The 19,705-nt window shown below is 37.9% G+C and overlaps 1 protein-coding gene across 4 annotated transcripts in view; it reads right to left on the minus strand.

Moving 5' to 3' along the window:
- The window catches only part of ZYG11B (zyg-11 family member B, cell cycle regulator), a 74,704-nt gene that overhangs the window by 28,628 nt on the left and 26,371 nt on the right, over positions 1–19,705 (minus strand). For all 4 annotated transcript variants that reach the window (XM_019957464.2, XM_019957465.2, XM_019957463.2 and 1 more), the window contains 4 exons: positions 12,684–13,438; positions 5,491–5,631; positions 3,056–3,232; positions 2,076–2,140 (listed from right to left, as the gene is read on the minus strand). In XM_019957464.2, the coding sequence (XP_019813023.2) occupies positions 2,076–2,140; positions 3,056–3,232; positions 5,491–5,631; positions 12,684–13,438 (1,138 nt within the window). The remainder of the gene's footprint in view (positions 1–2,075; positions 2,141–3,055; positions 3,233–5,490; positions 5,632–12,683; positions 13,439–19,705) is intronic.

Here is a 19,705-nt window from a genome sequence, read left to right on the forward strand (position 1 = left end):
ACACTTTGGAATCAGCCTGGATTCAAATATCACCTTCACCATGTACTAACTTTGGGACCCTGGGTAACTTTCTTCATCTCTCTGAACTTCAATTTTCTTGTCTGTAAAATAATACAGTCTATTCCACAGAACTGTTGTGAGGATTATATCATATCACACATAACGCTTAAGACTTAGTACAGACCTTGGCACATATCAAACTTTTGATAAAAGTTAATTTTTACTAGTACTGATTTCCTCTGTGCCTTTACTTGTGCAGTTCCCACAAAACATTCAACTCAGTCAATTTTCGGTTTCAAGGCAATATGACATGGATATAAAAAGTAGAAGCTCTGGAAGTCAGTCTGGATTTAAATCTAAATGCTGCTACTTACTATCTTATCACCTTGAGCAAGCTACTAAACTTCTCTGTGCCTCTGTTTCCTCATCTGTAAAATGAAGATTACAAGAGTAACAATTTCACAGGACTGTTGCAAGGACTGAATAAGCATATCGAAAACACCTAGCACAGTGTCCGGCAAGTGCTTCATACATTAGTTATTAGTTTTATTATCTTAATGCCATCACTAAAATGAAATCTTCAATGATCACCAAGCCAATGAAATCTTTCTGTCCTTGCTTGGGGGGCCAGTACATTCTGTCACCCTCTTCTATGAAAGACTGTCTTCTGTTATACTCCTAATTCATCCATCCATCCATCCATCAGCCACTGAAGTACTAAGCACGAGAGGCAAAGATTAACCAACCTCTGTCTCTTAGCACAAAGAAGCTCAATTCTAGCAGACTGTACTCACTGGCTACATCAAGGGCAAACAATAGCCCACCTCAAGTGATGTTATAGCTGTGGGCCTAGCTGTCTGTCTTCTGAAGTTTTACTGGAACAGTTATCCCCATTTTATTTTTTTTTTTGTTAAAGTGTCTATCTATGGCTGCTTTGGAGGTACAATGGGAGGATTAAGTAGGTCCAACAGAGACCCTATGGCTCATAAACTGGGAACATTTAATATCTAGCCATTTAAGGAACAGTCTGTCAGCCTCTGGGGTGGTTTATAATTTTCTTTAGGAGATTATGTCTTTTCAACCTGTGACTTCATGTGATCAATGCTGATGCTTAATATATTTATAAAATAAAATTCAGTAATCTACATGAGATACATGTGAAAGCGTGTTGGTCGTTCAGTTGTGTCCAGCTCTTTGTGACTCCAGGGATTGTAGTCCACCAGGTTCCTCTGTCCATGGAATTCTCCAGGCAAGAATACTGGAGTGGGTTGCCATTTCCTTCTTCAGGGGATCCCTGTGACCCAGGGACTAAACTTAGGTCTCCTGCATTGCAGGCAGATTCTTCACCGTCTGAACCAATTATTTATTTCAAATAGTAAATGGAATACTTCATTCCATCAGCATGTCAGATAACAGTGTACTATTACCCAAATAAAAGTAAATCACTATAAAACTGCTGCTTGAGAAAAACACTTCTCATTAAATCATAAAGTATAAATTTATTTTTGAAAATACCATCACTAAAAAATTATATTTTAAAATAGTAAAATGAAAAAAAAAAAAAATTAGCTCCTAAATCACATCTTACAAAATAAGGAAACCCTTTTTACTTACTGGAATCCAGCTATACGGTCTCCCTTAACCTCTGCTTAAAAGGTTTCTCCTATAATTCAATATCAAGTAACTATAATAATAAGAGGCATGATACAGAGAAAAGAATGCTGGAGCTAAAACTAGACTTGATCCTTTCTAGCCTTGCAGTTACTAGTCACAAAACCATAGGCAAGATACTGAATTTCTAAATACTTCCATTTCTTCAGCCTACAACACTGTGCATACATTCTAAAAACTATAATCAGTACAAATTCTTATGCAAAGAGGTATGAAAATAGAATCTGCTCTCATGAATATCAAAGCATTAAATTACAGAAAGTAGATTCAGCATTCTACAAAGTGATACACAAGCCCACCCACCTGATTAACTGTACACTAGGAATATCCTAACTGGTAAGAAATGACCCGAGACAGATTTCTATAATTCTATTTTGTCCCATAGTTCTGGTGCTACCACTTGCCTGTTGAATGGAACGTCTTGAAGAATTCGGTCACTGCAAAGTGAAAGGAGGCAGTTCTTCTGTAACTAAGAACCAAAGACAGAAAAAAAAAAAAACCCTGAATAAAATACTGTTTTGTTAGATTCTATTAAAAAAAAAAAAAGACATTTATAAAGCATAACATGTCTTAGAACATTTATTCTGCTCACCTACGGTTCAAAGACTTCCACTGGACCCACACAAGTTTACTTGCACATTTTTAAAATCTTTTTTATTAGATGAGAAATAGGGTGATAAATTGGATAATTCCAGCTAATCTCCCTCCCTTCTGGTGGCCCTTGGATGGGTTCTAGTTTGTCTTCTGTTCACCTGGCTTCCAGAGTCCATGAAAACCAAAGGCTAAAACTCATCTAGTTTGGCAGCTGTTCTCAATGAGGGAAGCTGGCTTTAATGATCCACTCCCCAGTTTAGGTTGCCAATTTTACTTGATTTTGGGTCTCTGAGTATTTTCTACTAACTTGCCAACTCATTGTTAAATTTTAAGAGTTAAAAATATAATTCAAGCAGCATGTTTAGTTTTCATCCAAAGAACAGGACAGGTTTTGTAGACTACCTATACTGCTAGAAACAAAAAATCCATGTCTTATTTATTTCTCTATTCCAGTACTTGAGTACCTAACCAATGCCTGGCTCAGAGCAGAAGCTCTACACCTAATCCTGTATGCTGAAATTATTACTAACTCAAGGTCTAAGTGCAAGAAGTTTTACATGGCTTGCATTATTTCCCACAATGTTTGGACTGAAATAGTTTTAGGTAAGGAATGCATTCTTTAGTATTCTACTTCTCTATCGCCCTGCACTCAGTCACACCACAAAACTTATTACTTCACAGCCTCCAAAGGAATTTCCAGCTTTGGTCTAGTAAAATGAACTGTATGGAGGTAGGAGATGGGTAGCAGACACTAAAAAGACCATTTGAATGTGAATTCCCATATGCTTGCCTGCTGGTGGTTGGGAAAATGTTCCATGGCTTTGAGCAGCAAATGGGTCACATCGGCCAGGAGTCGGACAGGCATTCCTGCAGCAAGATCCTGCTTGGTTAAATTAAACACACAGGCGCTTGCAGCAAGCTGCACTGGCAAATTCATAGGGTGGTTTCTCATCCCAGTAACCACAAGCTGAAAAAGAAATGAGTTCTCTTAATCCAACTTATAAAAAACATATAAACCCTCTTCATATAGCAATGGAGAAGGACCCACTCCAATTCTCTTGCCTGGAAAATCCCATGGACGGAGGAGCCTGGTAGGCTACAGTCCATAGGGTCTCAAAGAGTCGGACATGACTGAGCTACTTCACTTTCACTTTTCACTTTCATGCATTGGAGAAGGAAATGGTAACTCACTCCACTATTCTTGCCTGGAGAAACCAGGGACAGGAGCCTAGTCAGCTGCCATCTATGGGGTCACACAGAGTCGGACACGACTGAAGCAACTTAGCAGTAGCAGCAGCAGAATATAGCAACATTACTCTGTTGATCTGTAATAATTTCTAAGATATCTTAAGTATATTTTTTATCCTTATGTGCAGAGCCTAGGACATAGTAGTTATTCACCTACCTGGTCAAGGGAGGTGTCAAGTTGTTCATGTCCGGAAATTTTTCTGTAATGTTAATGAATCTTTTCTATTCAGAGAAAACATCTTAGTATTTCCTAGACATAGTTCAGTCTGGCCTGTTTTATGCCAAACACTAAACAAATTCTTACTGACTTGAATAGGGTAAACCAGCAGCAAACTTCACTTTCAAATCCCAACATTCAGTTCCTTAAGAATACTGCTAAAATTAAAATAAAATAAAATCCATTTACTTCCCTCTGGCCTAGATAACTACTTCTCCCCTTTTCCTCTCTCCTCAAATCCCCAACAAATCCTCCCCATTCCTCATTACTGACTGAAGATCTTACTTCAGTTACCCCAAGAAAACTGAAGTAATCATAAAAGAACTTCAGATTCTGGCTTTTACACGTACCTCGTTGCCAGCATACACACGAGGAATTGCTGTCTGCCTGCCTGTGACCATAAATGACCTCTAGGGGCTCCTCTCTAAAAATAATCCCTCCACTTAAATGCTTGATTCTTCCCTTCTTGTCTACTCAAGGACACTGCTTCAGCTGATCTCCCCTTCCAACTCCTATACCAGATTTTTATTCTGTAGTCGATCATTCACACAGCATACAAGGTATTTTTTTCTCTCATCTAAAACAAAACAAAACAAAACCCACAAACATCCTCAGCCAACTACCACCTTTTGCTTTTGCTTTCTTTTGCAGCAAAAACTCCTTACAAGGATCACATTTCTCTCTGCACCATTCTCTGAATGAATCAATGAGTAAATATTTCAGATCAGGACGACGGGTCTGGTCCTCTGTTACTCAAGTGCACAGTAACCAAAACCAAAAAATGATAATGCATATGCCAAGCACCAATATCCTCTGGTATGTACACGGGAGGTGGCGGATGTTGCAGTCAACATCCGGGGACTCAGATGTTCCTGCTTCTTATCCAAACACCCCATTCTCAAAAAATTTAAGAAACCGGGAGGTTAAGTCATTTCTGGCTCTGCCACTAATTTATTGTTACTTAACTTCACAGACCCTCAAGTACATAATCCGTGAAACAGAAGATAAAACTTCTCTCGGGATTGTTGTGCCCACTAAAAGAGGGACCAAATATGATATAGTACTAAATTAAATGTGTATAAGGATTATCCTGAGGGATTATTACAATGTAGATTCCTGTATCTTATCCAGCCCTACTGAATCTAAATTTTCTTGGAATGAGGTTCACAAATGCTTTTTAAAATAAGCAATATCCCAGACTTCAGGTGGCTAAAGAACCACATTCTGACAAAAAAATGTCCCACCCAATCAACAAAATTAAGAATCCTCCTTTTTTTTCCTCCAAAAACTGTCTTGGGTAAAATATCTTAATTGGGGAATAACACAGATTAGTTACAAAAGCACAAGAAGGTTCATAAATAGCATGGAAAAGTGCTTTATAAAATCCCAATATTGTATTTCTTTAAAAACCATATACAGAAGCAATACATGGCTAATATACCAAGTAGTGTCCTGATTCAAGTTATATACTCTATTTTCTACTACAGCTGGTAAAAAGATATCACAATGATTACTGGTTTTAGATAGTTAAATATGAACTTGAGGGCATTTATATTGTTTAAATGAGATTACTATAAAACTTCAGTAACACTATTCAGTTATCTCCTCTCATTCTCATTTATGGCTAAAAACTGAATTATATATTATCAATCTTATAAAAAAAAAGACTAAATGCAGATTTTCACCAATTTTCTTCACAAAACCATCATCTATCTAGGAAGATAATTTCACACTTCTCACATCCAGTTTCTTGTTCTTACCTTTAAAATTTCTGGCTTTGTTTTTTCCATCACATGAGTCAGGCTAAAAAGGTGAAATAGAGCTTCTCGGACAAAGAAGGCCCGTTCACTGTACCTCTTCAGTGCTTCTGCAATCTGAGTTTCATTGGCTTCTCCAGACACCTTTGAACACAGCCAGAAGATGAGCTTTTAGGATTCTTTTCAACCCTCCAAGTGTCTCTATCCAAACATCATTTGTGTGGACGGCATCCTGGATAGTTATGTAAAGCTTCAAACAAATGGCTATGATTATTTTCCAACCCATCCAGAAAAGTCACCCTGTGAAGGTATACATATGCTAAACAGATATATATTAGATAGGCTCAGACCCTAGAATAAGTCTATGGGTAAAATTTTCTATACTGTACCTAAAATAAATCTCAAGATATTTAACTCTTATTTATAAGGTCTTACTACACATGATTAGGCTTCTACTGCCTCTTAAGGTAACCCTCTCGCCCTAACTCACAATTTAGTAATGACAGTGGCCTTTTTTTATTTTTATAGCAATGTGTACATGCCAATCCCAAACTCTCAATCTATCCCTCTCCCCACAACACCCTACACTGACCTTTCTGATCTTTCAATAAGCCAAACTCTTTCCCAGGAAAAAGCTACTAAGTATAATGTCCTCTCTGACTGAAATTTCCTTCTCTTTCTTTACCTAATTTCTACTCATCCTTCTCATTTCAAGTTAAATAACACTTCTTTAGAGAGGCCTTCTCTGGCCCACCAATCTAGGTCAGGTCTTCCTGAAACATCACCTTCATAGCCATTACCATAATCCCCTTAGTAGACTGATCTATTCACTGTACCCCTACAGGCAGCACTGTGTGTGGCTCAGAACAAGCACTCAATAAATATCAAATAAATATATTAATTGATTCTCCCAGATTTATCAAGCTCCCATTCAGCATTAAAAAAATTCTGTAGGTTTATCCTGGAATTTCCCATTTATACAGGTTAATATAGTTATCTTAAGTGAAGTGAAGTGAAAGTCGCTCAGTCGTGTCCAACTCTTTGCAACCCCATGGACTATACAGTCCATGGAATTCTCCAGACCAGAATACTGGAGTGGGTAGCCTTTCCCTTCTCCAGGGGATCTTCCCAACCCAGGGATGGAACCCAGGTCTCCCACATTGCAGGCAGATTCTCTACCAGCTGCGGCACAAGGGAAGACCAACTGTGGTTCATATACCACTGGGTAGCCAAATGTATGTAATAAGAAGTGGTTTTTGGGAAAAGTAAGCCAGTAATAAGTAAAAAAAGAAATTATTACAGTATCACCATGATCCTCAATGAATTAATGGAACTAGGTGTTGAATGTCAACAACTGCTAATAAATCACAGAAAGAAAAACAACCAGACATTATGTACTTCCTTAATGAAAGAACGTAAAACCTAAGCATCCTGCCAAAGGGATTAAACGTGAGTTTGACCAAGTCCTCACATCCAGCTACCAATCTGCAGAAAATACAGTCAATATGCACCACAAACATACAATCAAGAAAATCTAGACTGAGGGAAAGTCTACAGACCAAAGGGTCAGATTCTTTAATACACAAAGTATAAGGAAAAGAAACGGATGGAGAGGGAATTTTATAAAAGATACTGAAAAGACGTATGATTTTGAAAAGTGGGCAAAAGTGGGCAAGAAAAGTGAACAAGATTAACTAAGTGCCTAGAGGTAAATGGTTGGGCTGTAAAACTATTAAAAGAGCAAGGACATGATTATTATTAGAGTCAGGGCAGAGATTACTTTTGTGGGGAAGGAGGAAGTTGTGATCAGGATGGGGCATGTGAAAGAGCTTCAGGGTGGCTGACAAGTTCTATTTATCAACCTGAGTGACAATTTCAAAATGGTAAAAAAATAAAATAAAATACAAAAAACCCCCAAACCCTATCTTTTTTTGGCAGCACCATTATAAAAGGTAACACAAAAATAAATGTTTAAAATATATTACTTAGTAATAACTATGTTCATATGGGTAAGGAATATGCAGCTTTAAGAAAATGAAGGGCTGTATCACAGCTAACATTTTAACCACCGATGGGATATGCTACAAAGGTCTAATAAAATTAGACTATAGTACAGATGTGTGTATCAAGTGACAAAAAGGCATATACTGAGCATTTGTAAGACTGTAAGACTGCGGGAATAACAATGGAAGTTTCTTTACAAAATGTTTTTTATACTATTTATGTATAATATAGGCTTCTTTGGAGGCTCAGTGGTAAAGAACCCGCCTGCCAATGCAGGAGACACAAGAGATGTGTGTTTGATCCCTGGGTGGGGAAGAACCCTTGGAGAAGGAAATGGCAATCCACTCAAGTATTCTTGCCTGGGAAATCCCATCAACAGAGGAGTCTGACAGGCTTCAGTTTGTGGCGTCATAAAAGAGTCAGACACGACTTAGTGACTAAACAACAATAAGAATGTATAATACACATACATAAACATCGATTTTGACTATGTATTCACACATATAAGCAGTTATTGAACAATAAAAATTTTCCTAATGTTCAACTGTTTTTGAATCACCCTGAACTTTTTCTTAGATTTTAGATTTGGAAAGACACTGAACTATTAGGAGAGCTAAAAAAGACTGTAAGAGGGAAAACACATGAACAATCATCTTCATCAGACTTCATTTATCCATGTTGGTTGATTCAAACAGCTTTACAATCTTATATAAAATATAACCTCAAGTTATCTTTAAATGTAAAATTACAGAACTTTTGTTACTGGAATGTAAATAATCTGAACCAAATTTCATTGCCTGTATATTTATTCAGTGGTTAACACTTCTTGAGCCCCTACCCTACTCAAATCAAGCAATCTGGTTCTTCAAACTATATGCATCTTCAATTCAATCAATTTCATATGCTAGATAAAAAAAAAAAAACCAACAACAACAAAACAAACAATCATCTGTATATACTAGTTTCTGCAATCTATTTAAAACAGAAAAAATGTCCTTTACCACTAAGTTAAACCTTATTAATATTTAAAATATGGATAAAACTAAATGTATATTCTAAGGAAAGACTTTCTTGTAGCACTCAGCACATAACTCTATTACAGCATTTCTCACAACTGATTAAAGCTATTTTTAAACTGTCTGTCTGTTCTCCACTGGATCAGAATTCCTCAAGAGCAGAAGCACTAGCTCAGACGTCTTTAAAAAGTACGTATTAAGTCTTAGTTCAAGGGAGAAGTCTAGGTTAGAGATATAAATTTAGGATGATTCCTAAATTTACATAGGCATATAGGTTTGGGGCCTGAGAGATTTAGGAAGAATCAATAAAAGAAACCGAGAGAAAGTCCAAAAAGTACGGAAAAAACAAGGTCAATCTGATATTCTAGAAACTGAGTTAAAAAAAAAAAAAAGGTATTTCAAGAAGGAAGAAAGATCAACTATGTCAAAAGGCACTTAGACCAAATGAGATGAAGACTGAGAATACTGGGTTTAACATATAACCAGTGCTTCTCAGGAGTGAGGCAGCCAAAAAACACAGGAATCTTAATGGTGGGATAGTGGAAGGTTGAGGAAACTGATGGTGACAAACGAGCAGATAAGGTAGGGAAACCAAGGTGACAGGGTTGGTAATTCTACGTCAGAAAACCCTTTGTGTTGGGACTAGATGAGTAAGAGAAAGAACTAAGGTTCTCAAATACAGGCAGAGATGCAGTAAAGGAATACATTCCAGGCTCATCAGCTAGCTGTGATCCTTAAGAAAATCACTCCCTCTCACTGAGGAAAATACCTCCCTCACAGAGCCAAGAGATCAAAATACATAATATACATGCAAGTGGAAAAACAAATCTTTTGTTCTTTGAACCACCCACTAAAAGTACCAGATAATGCCTCATAAGGAATACTGGGGAGTGACACTGTCTCTACTGAGGCATGTAAAACCAAAACTGTCAAACTAAATTAATTTAAAGCATCATAACATTAAAATAATCATTTCAGACCCATTTTTCAACTTTGCTAACCTGGAAAATTTTTAAAAAGGAGACAGAGCAATCTCAGCTCTCTTCTCTTAACATGACCTATTATTTTTCAACTCTCAAATTAGTAGTCAAATAAATAATTTAAAACAAACATCTATTTTTATGTATAGTTGAATAAGGGGCAAAGTTCCAATGATCTCTATTTTTTAAAAAAATTATTTTAAAACAATGATTCTCCATTTTGGCTACATATTAAAATCACCCAAGGAGCTTTAAAAAAAACTGATGCCTCAGTCCCACCTCCCTACAGTGCTTCTGATTTAATTACTCAAGTTACTTAGATGATTTTTTTAATTAAAAATTTTTTCCAGCTTTAAAAGATATATATTATAGATACATAATGACAAATACATTCTGTAAGTGTAATGTGTAAAACGATGATGTTATACATGTAAATACTGCAAAATGATTATCATGATACAGTTACTTAACATATCCATCATCTCAAATAATTACACTCCAGGTAATTTTAATTATAGCCAAGGTTAAGAATCACTGTGTTTACAGAAGTGGAAACTAGATGACAGCAAATTAGGTGTTTTCTAGAGTCAAAATTTCAAAGCAATGATGTTCCATTTGTAAAATCAAACCTGTTTCACAAAGGCATTGTACAATGTGTATGTTCTACTAGCCTCAACTGAAAATCTTGGGCTAATTCACTCTAGGGTCTGTTGGTGGTAAGAACAATCAGCAAAAATCACACTGCTCGGGAATCATAGCTACTGGAGGATCTTTGCCTTGAGAAGATTACTTAGTGCAGTGTGCTAGGGACACATTCCTCTCATCGTTGAGGACACAGATCAAGCTCACCTCCTCTGGGAAATCCTTCCTAAACTCCCAGTACACAGAGATTTCTTCCCCTTTGATTTTTATAATTCTTTACTGATCCATTTCTTAGGCAGACAAGTAACACTAACTTAGTAATCTACATTTTTATGCTGCCTTTACCCACAAGCCCTGTGCTAGAAACTTACCTTGTTCAATAACAAGCTGTTATGTAGTTCCTCACACTTGCTGCCCTGCACCTGGCTCATGTGACTTTGCCCTTTCTGGCCCTAGCACCTACTTTCTCCAGCCTCATCTCATCGCTCTGCAACTTCCTACTCTAGAACTCTAGCCACAGTGGCTTTCTTGAAGTTCCTTGGATGTACCATGTTCCCTTCCTACCACACATCTTTTGCTGTATTATTCTTGCTGCCTGGAATCTTCTCTACCAAGTTACTCATCCATAAGGTCTTCACTCATTTATCAAGTCCTCAGAGAAGCCTTAAACTAAGTCAAGCCTCTCTGTTCAACATACTCAAATACAGTATTATGTAGCTTTTAGATTCTTCACACTATGCAGTTTAAAGCATATATATATGTGCACATTATGTATATGATATATAAATACATATATTGAAATCATACACCCATAACATATGTATGATACTTCACTGTCTGAATCCCTCACTAAATTATAAGCTCCATGAGGGCAAGATCACGCCATTTCACTCTACCATCAAATCTCCATGTCTAGCACAGTACATAATATGCAGAGGTACTTAATAAAATATTTACTGAATGAATGAATAAAAAAGTGACTCAAAATAATTGCCTACATTCTACTTTTTAAAGTCTAAATTTACAAATAATATAAGAACTGACATGTTTTAAAATGTTCTATAGCTAACCTTTCCTTCTCCTTTTTTGAGATCGATATTGATTGCTAAAAAAGAATCCTCCTGCACTGCTGGCAGGAAAGTAAATTGGTACAGTACTATGGAAAATAGTATGGAGGTTCCTTACAAAACTAACAATAGAGTTACCATATGATTCAGAATCCCATTCCTGGACATACATCTGGAGAAAATTATAGTTCAAACAGATACATGCATCCCCAAATTTACAGCAGCGCTATTTACAATAGCCAAGACATGGATGCAATCTAAGTGTCCATTGATAGACAATGGATAAAGAAGTGGCGTGGTATACACACACACACATGAACACTACTCAGCCATAAAAAAGAATGCAGTATTGCCATTTGCACCAGGTAGAATCAAATGATGCTTCAACTTAAGTGGTTTGATGTAAGTCGTAGAGGAAAAAAAAATGGGGCTCTGAAATTTGATAGATGTAGATCCAAACGCTGATTCTAACTAACAGTAAATCATAATTTCTATGTTTTTCATCTATAAAGTGGAGTTAATATCAACCTACAGATATTACCATATACAATATAAAGCACTTATAGGATACAACGTATGTTAGAAAAATACTGCTGCTGCTAAGTCGCTTCAGTCGTGTCCAACTCGGTGCGACCCCTGCGACGGCAGCCCAACAGGCTCCCCCGTCCCTGGGATTCTCCAGGCAAGAACACTGGAGTGGGCTGCCATTTCCTTCTCCAAGAAAAATACTAGTTGTCCTTAAACCTGTTACAGTTCTATCCTTCAAGGTCTGATTCAGATACCATCTTCCATCAAGACGAAAATTCTCCAGTGAGAAAAAGTTTCTCCTACTCTCCTACAGCAACTATACTGATCCTTGGCTTTAGAGTTGTTTGTGATCATAACATTACTACTACTATCAAGCTCCTTGGAAACAAATCCTGTTATCTTTTTTATCTTTCAATCTCAAGTTGAGCCAAGTTCAGTAGATGTTTCCCAAATGGAATTTAAGCCATTACGCATGAGAAACCTAAGAAGAGAAGGATTTTACCATTTTTACAATAGAGATCTTCTTGGACAACTTACCTCCCATTACTCTTTGCTACAAAGGAGCATCTCTAGTTTCTTTGACGTGATCCTTTAGATATTATATGTTTAAGTGGTTCAAAATATCTAAACATTCTCTTCATGAGAACTATCATTTATCCAGGGCCTACAACATGACTTGCACTTTACATATATAATTATTAATCTTCAGAATAATTTTGCAGGTAAGAGTCATATCTATTTTATAAATAAATGTAAATTGAAAAGTTACATCATAGTTTGCTCTGGGCCATAAAGCAAATAATCTGGAATATTAATTCAGACTCAAAAGCAAGGCCTTTTCACTCTATGTCATGTTTCATGAATATGATCTATATATTATTAGACATTCACCTTAATGGAGTCTTATGTAAACTAAACAATGGTCAGCCTGACAAAGGAATATATTTTTAAAATCTGACCTTCAAATGTCCTTCGCCTGTGAGGAATTCAGAATAGCCAGCATCAGTGGCCAGCAAACCTACAAACTGCATGCTGGGCCGTTGCTGAATAAAAGCTTCAACAGCTTTGTCTGTCACATGCTTCCTCCCAGAAACATCCAGGGAGACGAGGTTGGGCAGGATGTCCTTTTGTTCTAGTAATCGAAGAGCTATGTCTGATGTAAACTGTTTATCATCCGAAATATCAAGATGATTCAGATGTCTTAGTTCTCGAACAACATCCAGTATCTGGGTAGTTGTCATTTTTAAACATTTCAAGTGATGCATGGTTAGAGACTTGAGTCGGTCTTTGCAAGCCAGCAGAGCCGTGATGTCTGTGATCGAGGTGTTAGAAATATCCAGGCTCTCTAATCTTGGCAATGAGGCAACTTCAGCCAGGTCTTCATTGTAAAAGAGAACATTGGTGATGCTTAATGCTCGAAGGCCAGAAAGTCGGCTAAAGCACCGCTCATAAGGATCTTCGAGGGACAGAGTTAATGAGTTCAGCACGAGGCACTGGAGATTTTGCTGGATCCATTTATTACTGCCAAGCCCACTGATGATGTCTGTAATCGTGATGTCAGCATTCACACCTGTGGCATCAAGTTCCACTAACTTGTGGTGGCAGAAGGCTTTCCGGAAAGCAACAGCAGAGATCTTGGCTTTGCGAATGCAAGCTCGTTTTAAGCGCATCTGGTTGCCCCTAAAAATACCTACAGTTGCATCATTCAGGAGACCTAGGAAAAAATAAGCAGTACTTTAACTTCAAAAAATGGTTAAAGGATAGCTAAAACTTCCAGTATACTTTACACTTTCAAAGCACTACCATGTAACAGTATTTCATTTAATAGACACAACAATTCAGTAAGGTAAGAATGTGATTATCTACAATTTATAGCTGAGTAAACTGGGGTTCAAAAAAGTGGTCTTCCAACAGCACAGAAATAGCACGTGGCAGAATCAGGACTGTGTTAGGCATTACTGATATTCACTAATATCTGGTTCTCCTCCCATTACTGGACACATGCACAGTTGTGTTTTCCAACCTACCCTTGGATTTAGATGGGGCTACATGCCCAGTTCTAGCCAAAGGTATACCAGATCCAAGTACAAAAGGATCATGAAAGCAAAGAAAAGGAAGTAATTTACCATCCCTGGAGACCTGAAAAAGGCTCCATGGAAGAGGTGATCCTTGAGAAGGTCTTTCAAAGATGAAGGAAAAATGCAAAGATGGAGAAGGAAGGTGAGGGGAATTTAAGAAGAATACAGGGGAAAACCTAGATATGAGTGAGAACATGGTCGATTTCTGAAGATTTACGTATGGAAGTGGGAAGAGACAAGGAATAAGGCTAGATCACTGAAAGGTCAAGAGAAGAAAGCAGGCTAGCTAGAGATCTTGGGACACAAAGAACAATATGGTGGAGTTCCTGGTTTTTTCCCCTGTACCATATATTCCAGACTTAAGCTGGCAATTGGGAAATACCAACAAGCACACACAAAAACAGCCCCTCCCCTGCCAGGGCCACAAAATCTGCTCACTCTAGCCAAAGTACCAGGAAAAGGGCAGCCTAGCAAGGGTAAATGTTTTTGTCCCTCACTTGACTTCTGTTGACACCGGAGACTTAGTGCTCCTCATTATGGCTATGCGGGAGACTGGTGTTCTGGTTCCTCATTAGGTCTCTGGTGTTTGACTGAAATTAAGTGATTACTTTATCTCACCACATTTCCTGATGTGGATGAGGGTGTCAGAGACATGAACAAAACCTCACCCTCATCCACACCAGCAGATGCCAAGCAGGGAACCTAGACTTTCACTCCTGCTATAACTAGTTGCCACAGTCTCCCCACAGAGAAGTGTTAGGAGAAGGCCGAGTATGGAGGCAGGACTTCCATGTCCATCTGGCAGTAATGAGGTGCTTCTCCCTTTCTGAGCTGGGGTGGTATCAAAGGAAGCCTAGTGGAGAGCTGAGACTTCATCACTGCCCAACAGTAAGTAATGAGGTCACCTCCCTACAACATGCTGTCAGTGGAGGCCAAATGAAGAAGAGAAATGAAGTACTCACACGGCTCTCAGCTAGGGAGGGTACCAGTAGCGAACTAGTGGGGAAGCAGCACGCCAATCCCCTGCAGAGCAGTAATGAGTAATGAGAAGCACTAAGTCTCAGGTGTCAACAGAAGTCAAGTGGGGAATAAGAACATTTACCCCAGTCTGGCAATAACAAGGCAGTGCCTTCACCTTCCACTGCTAGAGTGGTGGCAGAGACACAAACAAAAACAGCAGTCCCACATAACACAATATCCAAAATGTCCAGATTCCAATAAAAACTCACTCATCATACAAAGGACCAGTAAGATCTCAACGTGAAAAGAAGACTATAGATGTCAACACTAAAAAAATGAGAAATGTTAAAATTATTTGATGAAGGTCTTAAAGGAGCCATCATAAAAATGCTTAAGTGTGCAAATACAAACAAGCTTGAAACAAATGGAAAACAGAAAACCTCAGAAAAGAAGCAGAAGTTATAAAGAAGAACCAAAGGAAAATTTTAGAATTGAAAAATACAATAATGGCTGCGTTCAACAACAGAATAAAAGGAACAAAGGAAAGAATTAGTGAACTAAAAGAGTGAAAAAAAAAAATAGAAATTACCCAGATCTAAAGAACAGGTAAAAAAAACAGACTTAAAACATATTTGAACACAGCTAATTTGTCCAGAAAGAGTGGAGGAATAGGGCAGGGTTGAAAAAGTATTTGAAGAAATCATTACACACCTATTAAAATGGCTCAAATAAAAAAACAGTAATAACACCAAATGCTGGCAAGTATGCAGAGAAACTGAGTCAGTCTTACATTGTTAAGAGTGTAAAATGGCATAGCCATTCTGTAAACAGTGTGGCTAAACATGCAACTACAATAGGACCCAACAGTAGCACTCCTGGGCATGTATCCCAAAGAAATGAAAACTTATGTTCACATAAGACCTGTCCATGGATGACTATACCACTACAATATTCATATTCGACATTACATTCTTAATAGTTAATAGTTAGATATTATATTAATAAGACCATTCAGGTATGACCTAAATCAAATCCCTTATGATTATACACTGGAAGTGAGAAATAGATTTAAGGGCCTCGATCTGATAGATAGAGTGCCTGATGAACTATGGACGGAGGTTCATGACACTGTACAGGAGACAGGGATCAAGACCATCCCCATGGACAAGAAATGCAAAAAAGCAAAATGGCTGTCTGGGGAGGCCTTACAAATAGCTGTGAAAAGAAGAGAAGCGAAAAGCAAAGGAGAAAAGGAAAGATATCAGCATCTGAATGCAGAGTTCCAAAGAATAGCAAGAAGAGATAAGAAAACCTTCTTCAGCAATCAATGCAAAGAAATAGAGGAAAACAACAGAATGGGAAAGACTAGAGATCTCTTCAAGAAAATTAGAGATACCAAGGGGACATTTCATGCAAAGATGGGTTCAATAAAGGACAGAAATGGTATGGACCTAACAGAAGCAGAAGATATCAAGAAGAGGTGGCAAGAATACATAGAAGATCTTCATGTCCCAGATAATCACGATGGTGTGATCACTGACCTAGAGCCAGACATCCTGGAATGTGAAGTCAAGTGGGCCTTAGAAAGCATCACTACGAACAAAGCTAGTGGAGGTGATGGAATTCCAGTTGAGCTATTTCAAATCCTGAAAGATGATGTTGTGAAAGTGCTGCACTCAATATGCCAGCTAATTTGGAAAACTCAGCAGTGGCCACAGGACTGGAAAAGGTCAGTTTTCATTTCAATCCCAAAGAAAGGCACTGCCAAAGAATGCTCAAACTACTGCACAATTGCACTCATCTCACACACTAGTAAAGTAATGCTCAAAATTCTCCAAGCCAGGCTTCAGCAATACATGAACCGTGAACTCCCTGATGTTCAAGCTGGTTTTAGAAAATGCAGAGGAACCAGAGATCAAATTGCCAACATCGGCTGGATCATGGAAAAAGCAAGAGAGTTCCAGAAAAACATCTATTTCTGCTTTATTGACTATGCCAAAGCCTTTGACTGTGTGGATCACAATAAACTGTGGAAAATTCTTCAAGAGATGGGAATATCAGACCACCAGACCTGCCTCTTGAGAAATCTGTATGCAGGTCAGGAAGCGACAGTTAGAACTGGACATGGAACAACAGACTGGTTCCAAATAGGAAAAGGAGTACGTCAAGGCTGTATATTGTCACCCTGCTTATTTAATTTCTATGCAGAGTACATCATGAGAAACGCTGGACTGGAAGAAACACAAGCTGGAATCAAGATTGCTGGGAGAAATATCAATCACCTCAGATATGCAGATGACACCACCCTTATGGCAGAAAGTGAAGAGGACCTCAAAAGCCTCTTGATGAAAGTGAAAGAGGAGAGTGAAAAAGTTGGCTTAAAGCTCAACATTCAGAAAATGAAGATCATGGCATCCAGTCCCATCACTTCATGGGAAATAGATGGGGAAACAGTGGAAACAGTGTCAGACTTTATTTTTGGGGGCTCAAAAATCACTGCAGATGGTGACTGTAGCCATGAAATTAAAAGACGCTGACTCCTTGGAAGGAAAGTTAAGTTCAACCTAGATAGCATATTGAAAAGCAGAGACATTACTTTGCCAACAAAGGTCCGTCTAGTCAAGGCTATGGTTTTTCCTGTGGTCATGTATGGATGTGACAGTTGGACTGTGAAGAAGGCTGAGTGCCGAAAAATTGATGCTTTTGAACTGTGGTGTTGGAGAAGACTCTTGAGAGTCCCTTGGACTGCAAGGAGATCCAACCAGTCCATTCTGAAGGAGATCAGCCCTGGGATTTCTTTGGAGGGAATGATGCTGAAGCTGAAACTCCAGTACTTTGGCCACCTCATGCGAAGAGTTGACTCATTGGAAAAGACTCTGATGCTGGGAGGGACTGGGGGCAGGAGGAGAAGGGGACAACAGAGGATGAGATGGCTCGATGGCGTTACTGACTTGATGGACGTTGAGTCTGAGTGAACTCCAGGAGTTGGTGATGGACAGGGAGACCTGGCGTGCTGTGATTCATGGGGTCGCAGAGTCAGACACGACTGAGCGACTGAACTGAACTGAAACGGCATTATGTTTTTAGATGGTAAAATTCTTATTCTGATTTCTAGATCTTATGCACACATTTCCTGGAAAACTTTTAGCATTGAGACAACAGATACAGTGAGCAAAGAGTATAACAAGAGAATTATAGAATCAAGTAAGTAAAACTCTTTAGTATCAGGCTTATTTTAATAAGGACTGCTACCAATATCATTAATCCCTTGAATTGAGTAAATAAGTAAATTTTTTTAAATGAAATATTTTCTAAAATCTTTGCACTATTAGAAGACTTATACTAGCAATTTTGAAAGCATTCATAAGGAATTCCCTAGCAGTCCAGAGATTTTTCTTTTGCAGTACTATTAGCAGTATCCACTCTTGACTGTTTGAAGGTGGATATGATTTTTACAAAGAGATCAAATAATCTGTGCATGTGATGAATAAGACAGGTAATCACATGGGGGAAACACAAATGGGGCAGCACACTGTTTCTCTTAATCCTCACTTTCCTCATTTGAACTCAATTTGAAGAAAACTGATAGAAAACACATTCTGATCAAGCATATAGCTTCTCAAAGACATACTCTGGAAGACAATTATTAAGTTATATGTACTTAAAAACTACTTTCATTATTTTATTCATACAAAGCATTCACCAGTGCCTGGTATATAATAAGCATTCAACAAATGTTAGCTGCTATTATTATTTAACAATAGTTATATTTCCAAAGGAATATGGAAAAGTTAAAACTTCAGTTAACATTTATTCTTTTGATTTACAAGACTAGTTATATGTACAAATATTTAAACTGAACTTGCTAAGTGTAATCATTAAACTGAGACCAGAAAGAAATGCTAGCACTACCACAACCTTTTAAATCTCATTTGTAAGGGATCTTTAACTTAAATGTGGATAATACCTATTGAAATTTACCCTCATTCCTTCAGCAGTTGGAAGAATCCAAAGAGACTACAGACTTGAGCAACTTTAGTGAAAACCAAGGAATGCAGACATCTTCTTCCTCCCACCCTTCCTTCGAATGCACTATCTGCATTTGTGTGTGCTCTGTCTATAGACACACACACAAACACACACACACACACATATCAGATAATGGGATATACTTTTGCTGTGACTTTAAGTATATATAATAAATTTATGTATTTGTGTATGTGTGTTCACTTGCTCAGTCGTGTCTGGCTCTTTTGCAACTGGCATGGACTGTAGCCCACCAGGCTTCCCAGTCCATGGAATTTTACAGGCAAGAATACTGGAGTGGGTGCCATTTCTTCCTCCAGAGGATCTTCCCAACCCAGGGACTGAACCGAGTTTCCTGCATCTCCTGCACCGGCAGGTGGATTCTTTACCACTGAGCCACCTGGGAAGTCCCTTATAGTCCCTATATTTAATAAAATATAACAACTATAAACATATTTGAATATATGTGTGGGTATATATATTTAAAGTCACAGCAAAAGTGTATGTACCATTATCGGCTATCCAGGGGAGCAACAACACCTCTAATGTAGGAGTAGGAAGGTTGTGTGGCAGTGAAAAGAAAACTGATTTAGAATAAAACAGATCTGCATTTGAACCAGGACTCTATCATTTACTAGCAGTGTAACTCTTAACAAGTTACTTTTCTGAACCTCAGTTTCCTTATCTGTATATGAATAGGACAAAAGTAGCTACCTTATAAGTTTTTGAGAAAATTCAAGAAAAGTATAAAATGCCTGGCATTAATATTACATGGAAGAGGCAATTCATAAATGATAATTATCACTATTGCCATATTTATTCTATTTTATAGTTGTGGAAAAAATTGTATTTCTTACTTGTAAGAGTTTACACACCCTAAATATATAAAGGGATGGAATCTCTTTCAACTTAGAACT

Source organism: Bos indicus, chromosome 3 (assembly GCF_029378745.1).
Source record: "Bos indicus isolate NIAB-ARS_2022 breed Sahiwal x Tharparkar chromosome 3, NIAB-ARS_B.indTharparkar_mat_pri_1.0, whole genome shotgun sequence".
NCBI classification, from domain to species: Eukaryota; Metazoa; Chordata; class Mammalia; order Artiodactyla; family Bovidae; genus Bos; species Bos indicus.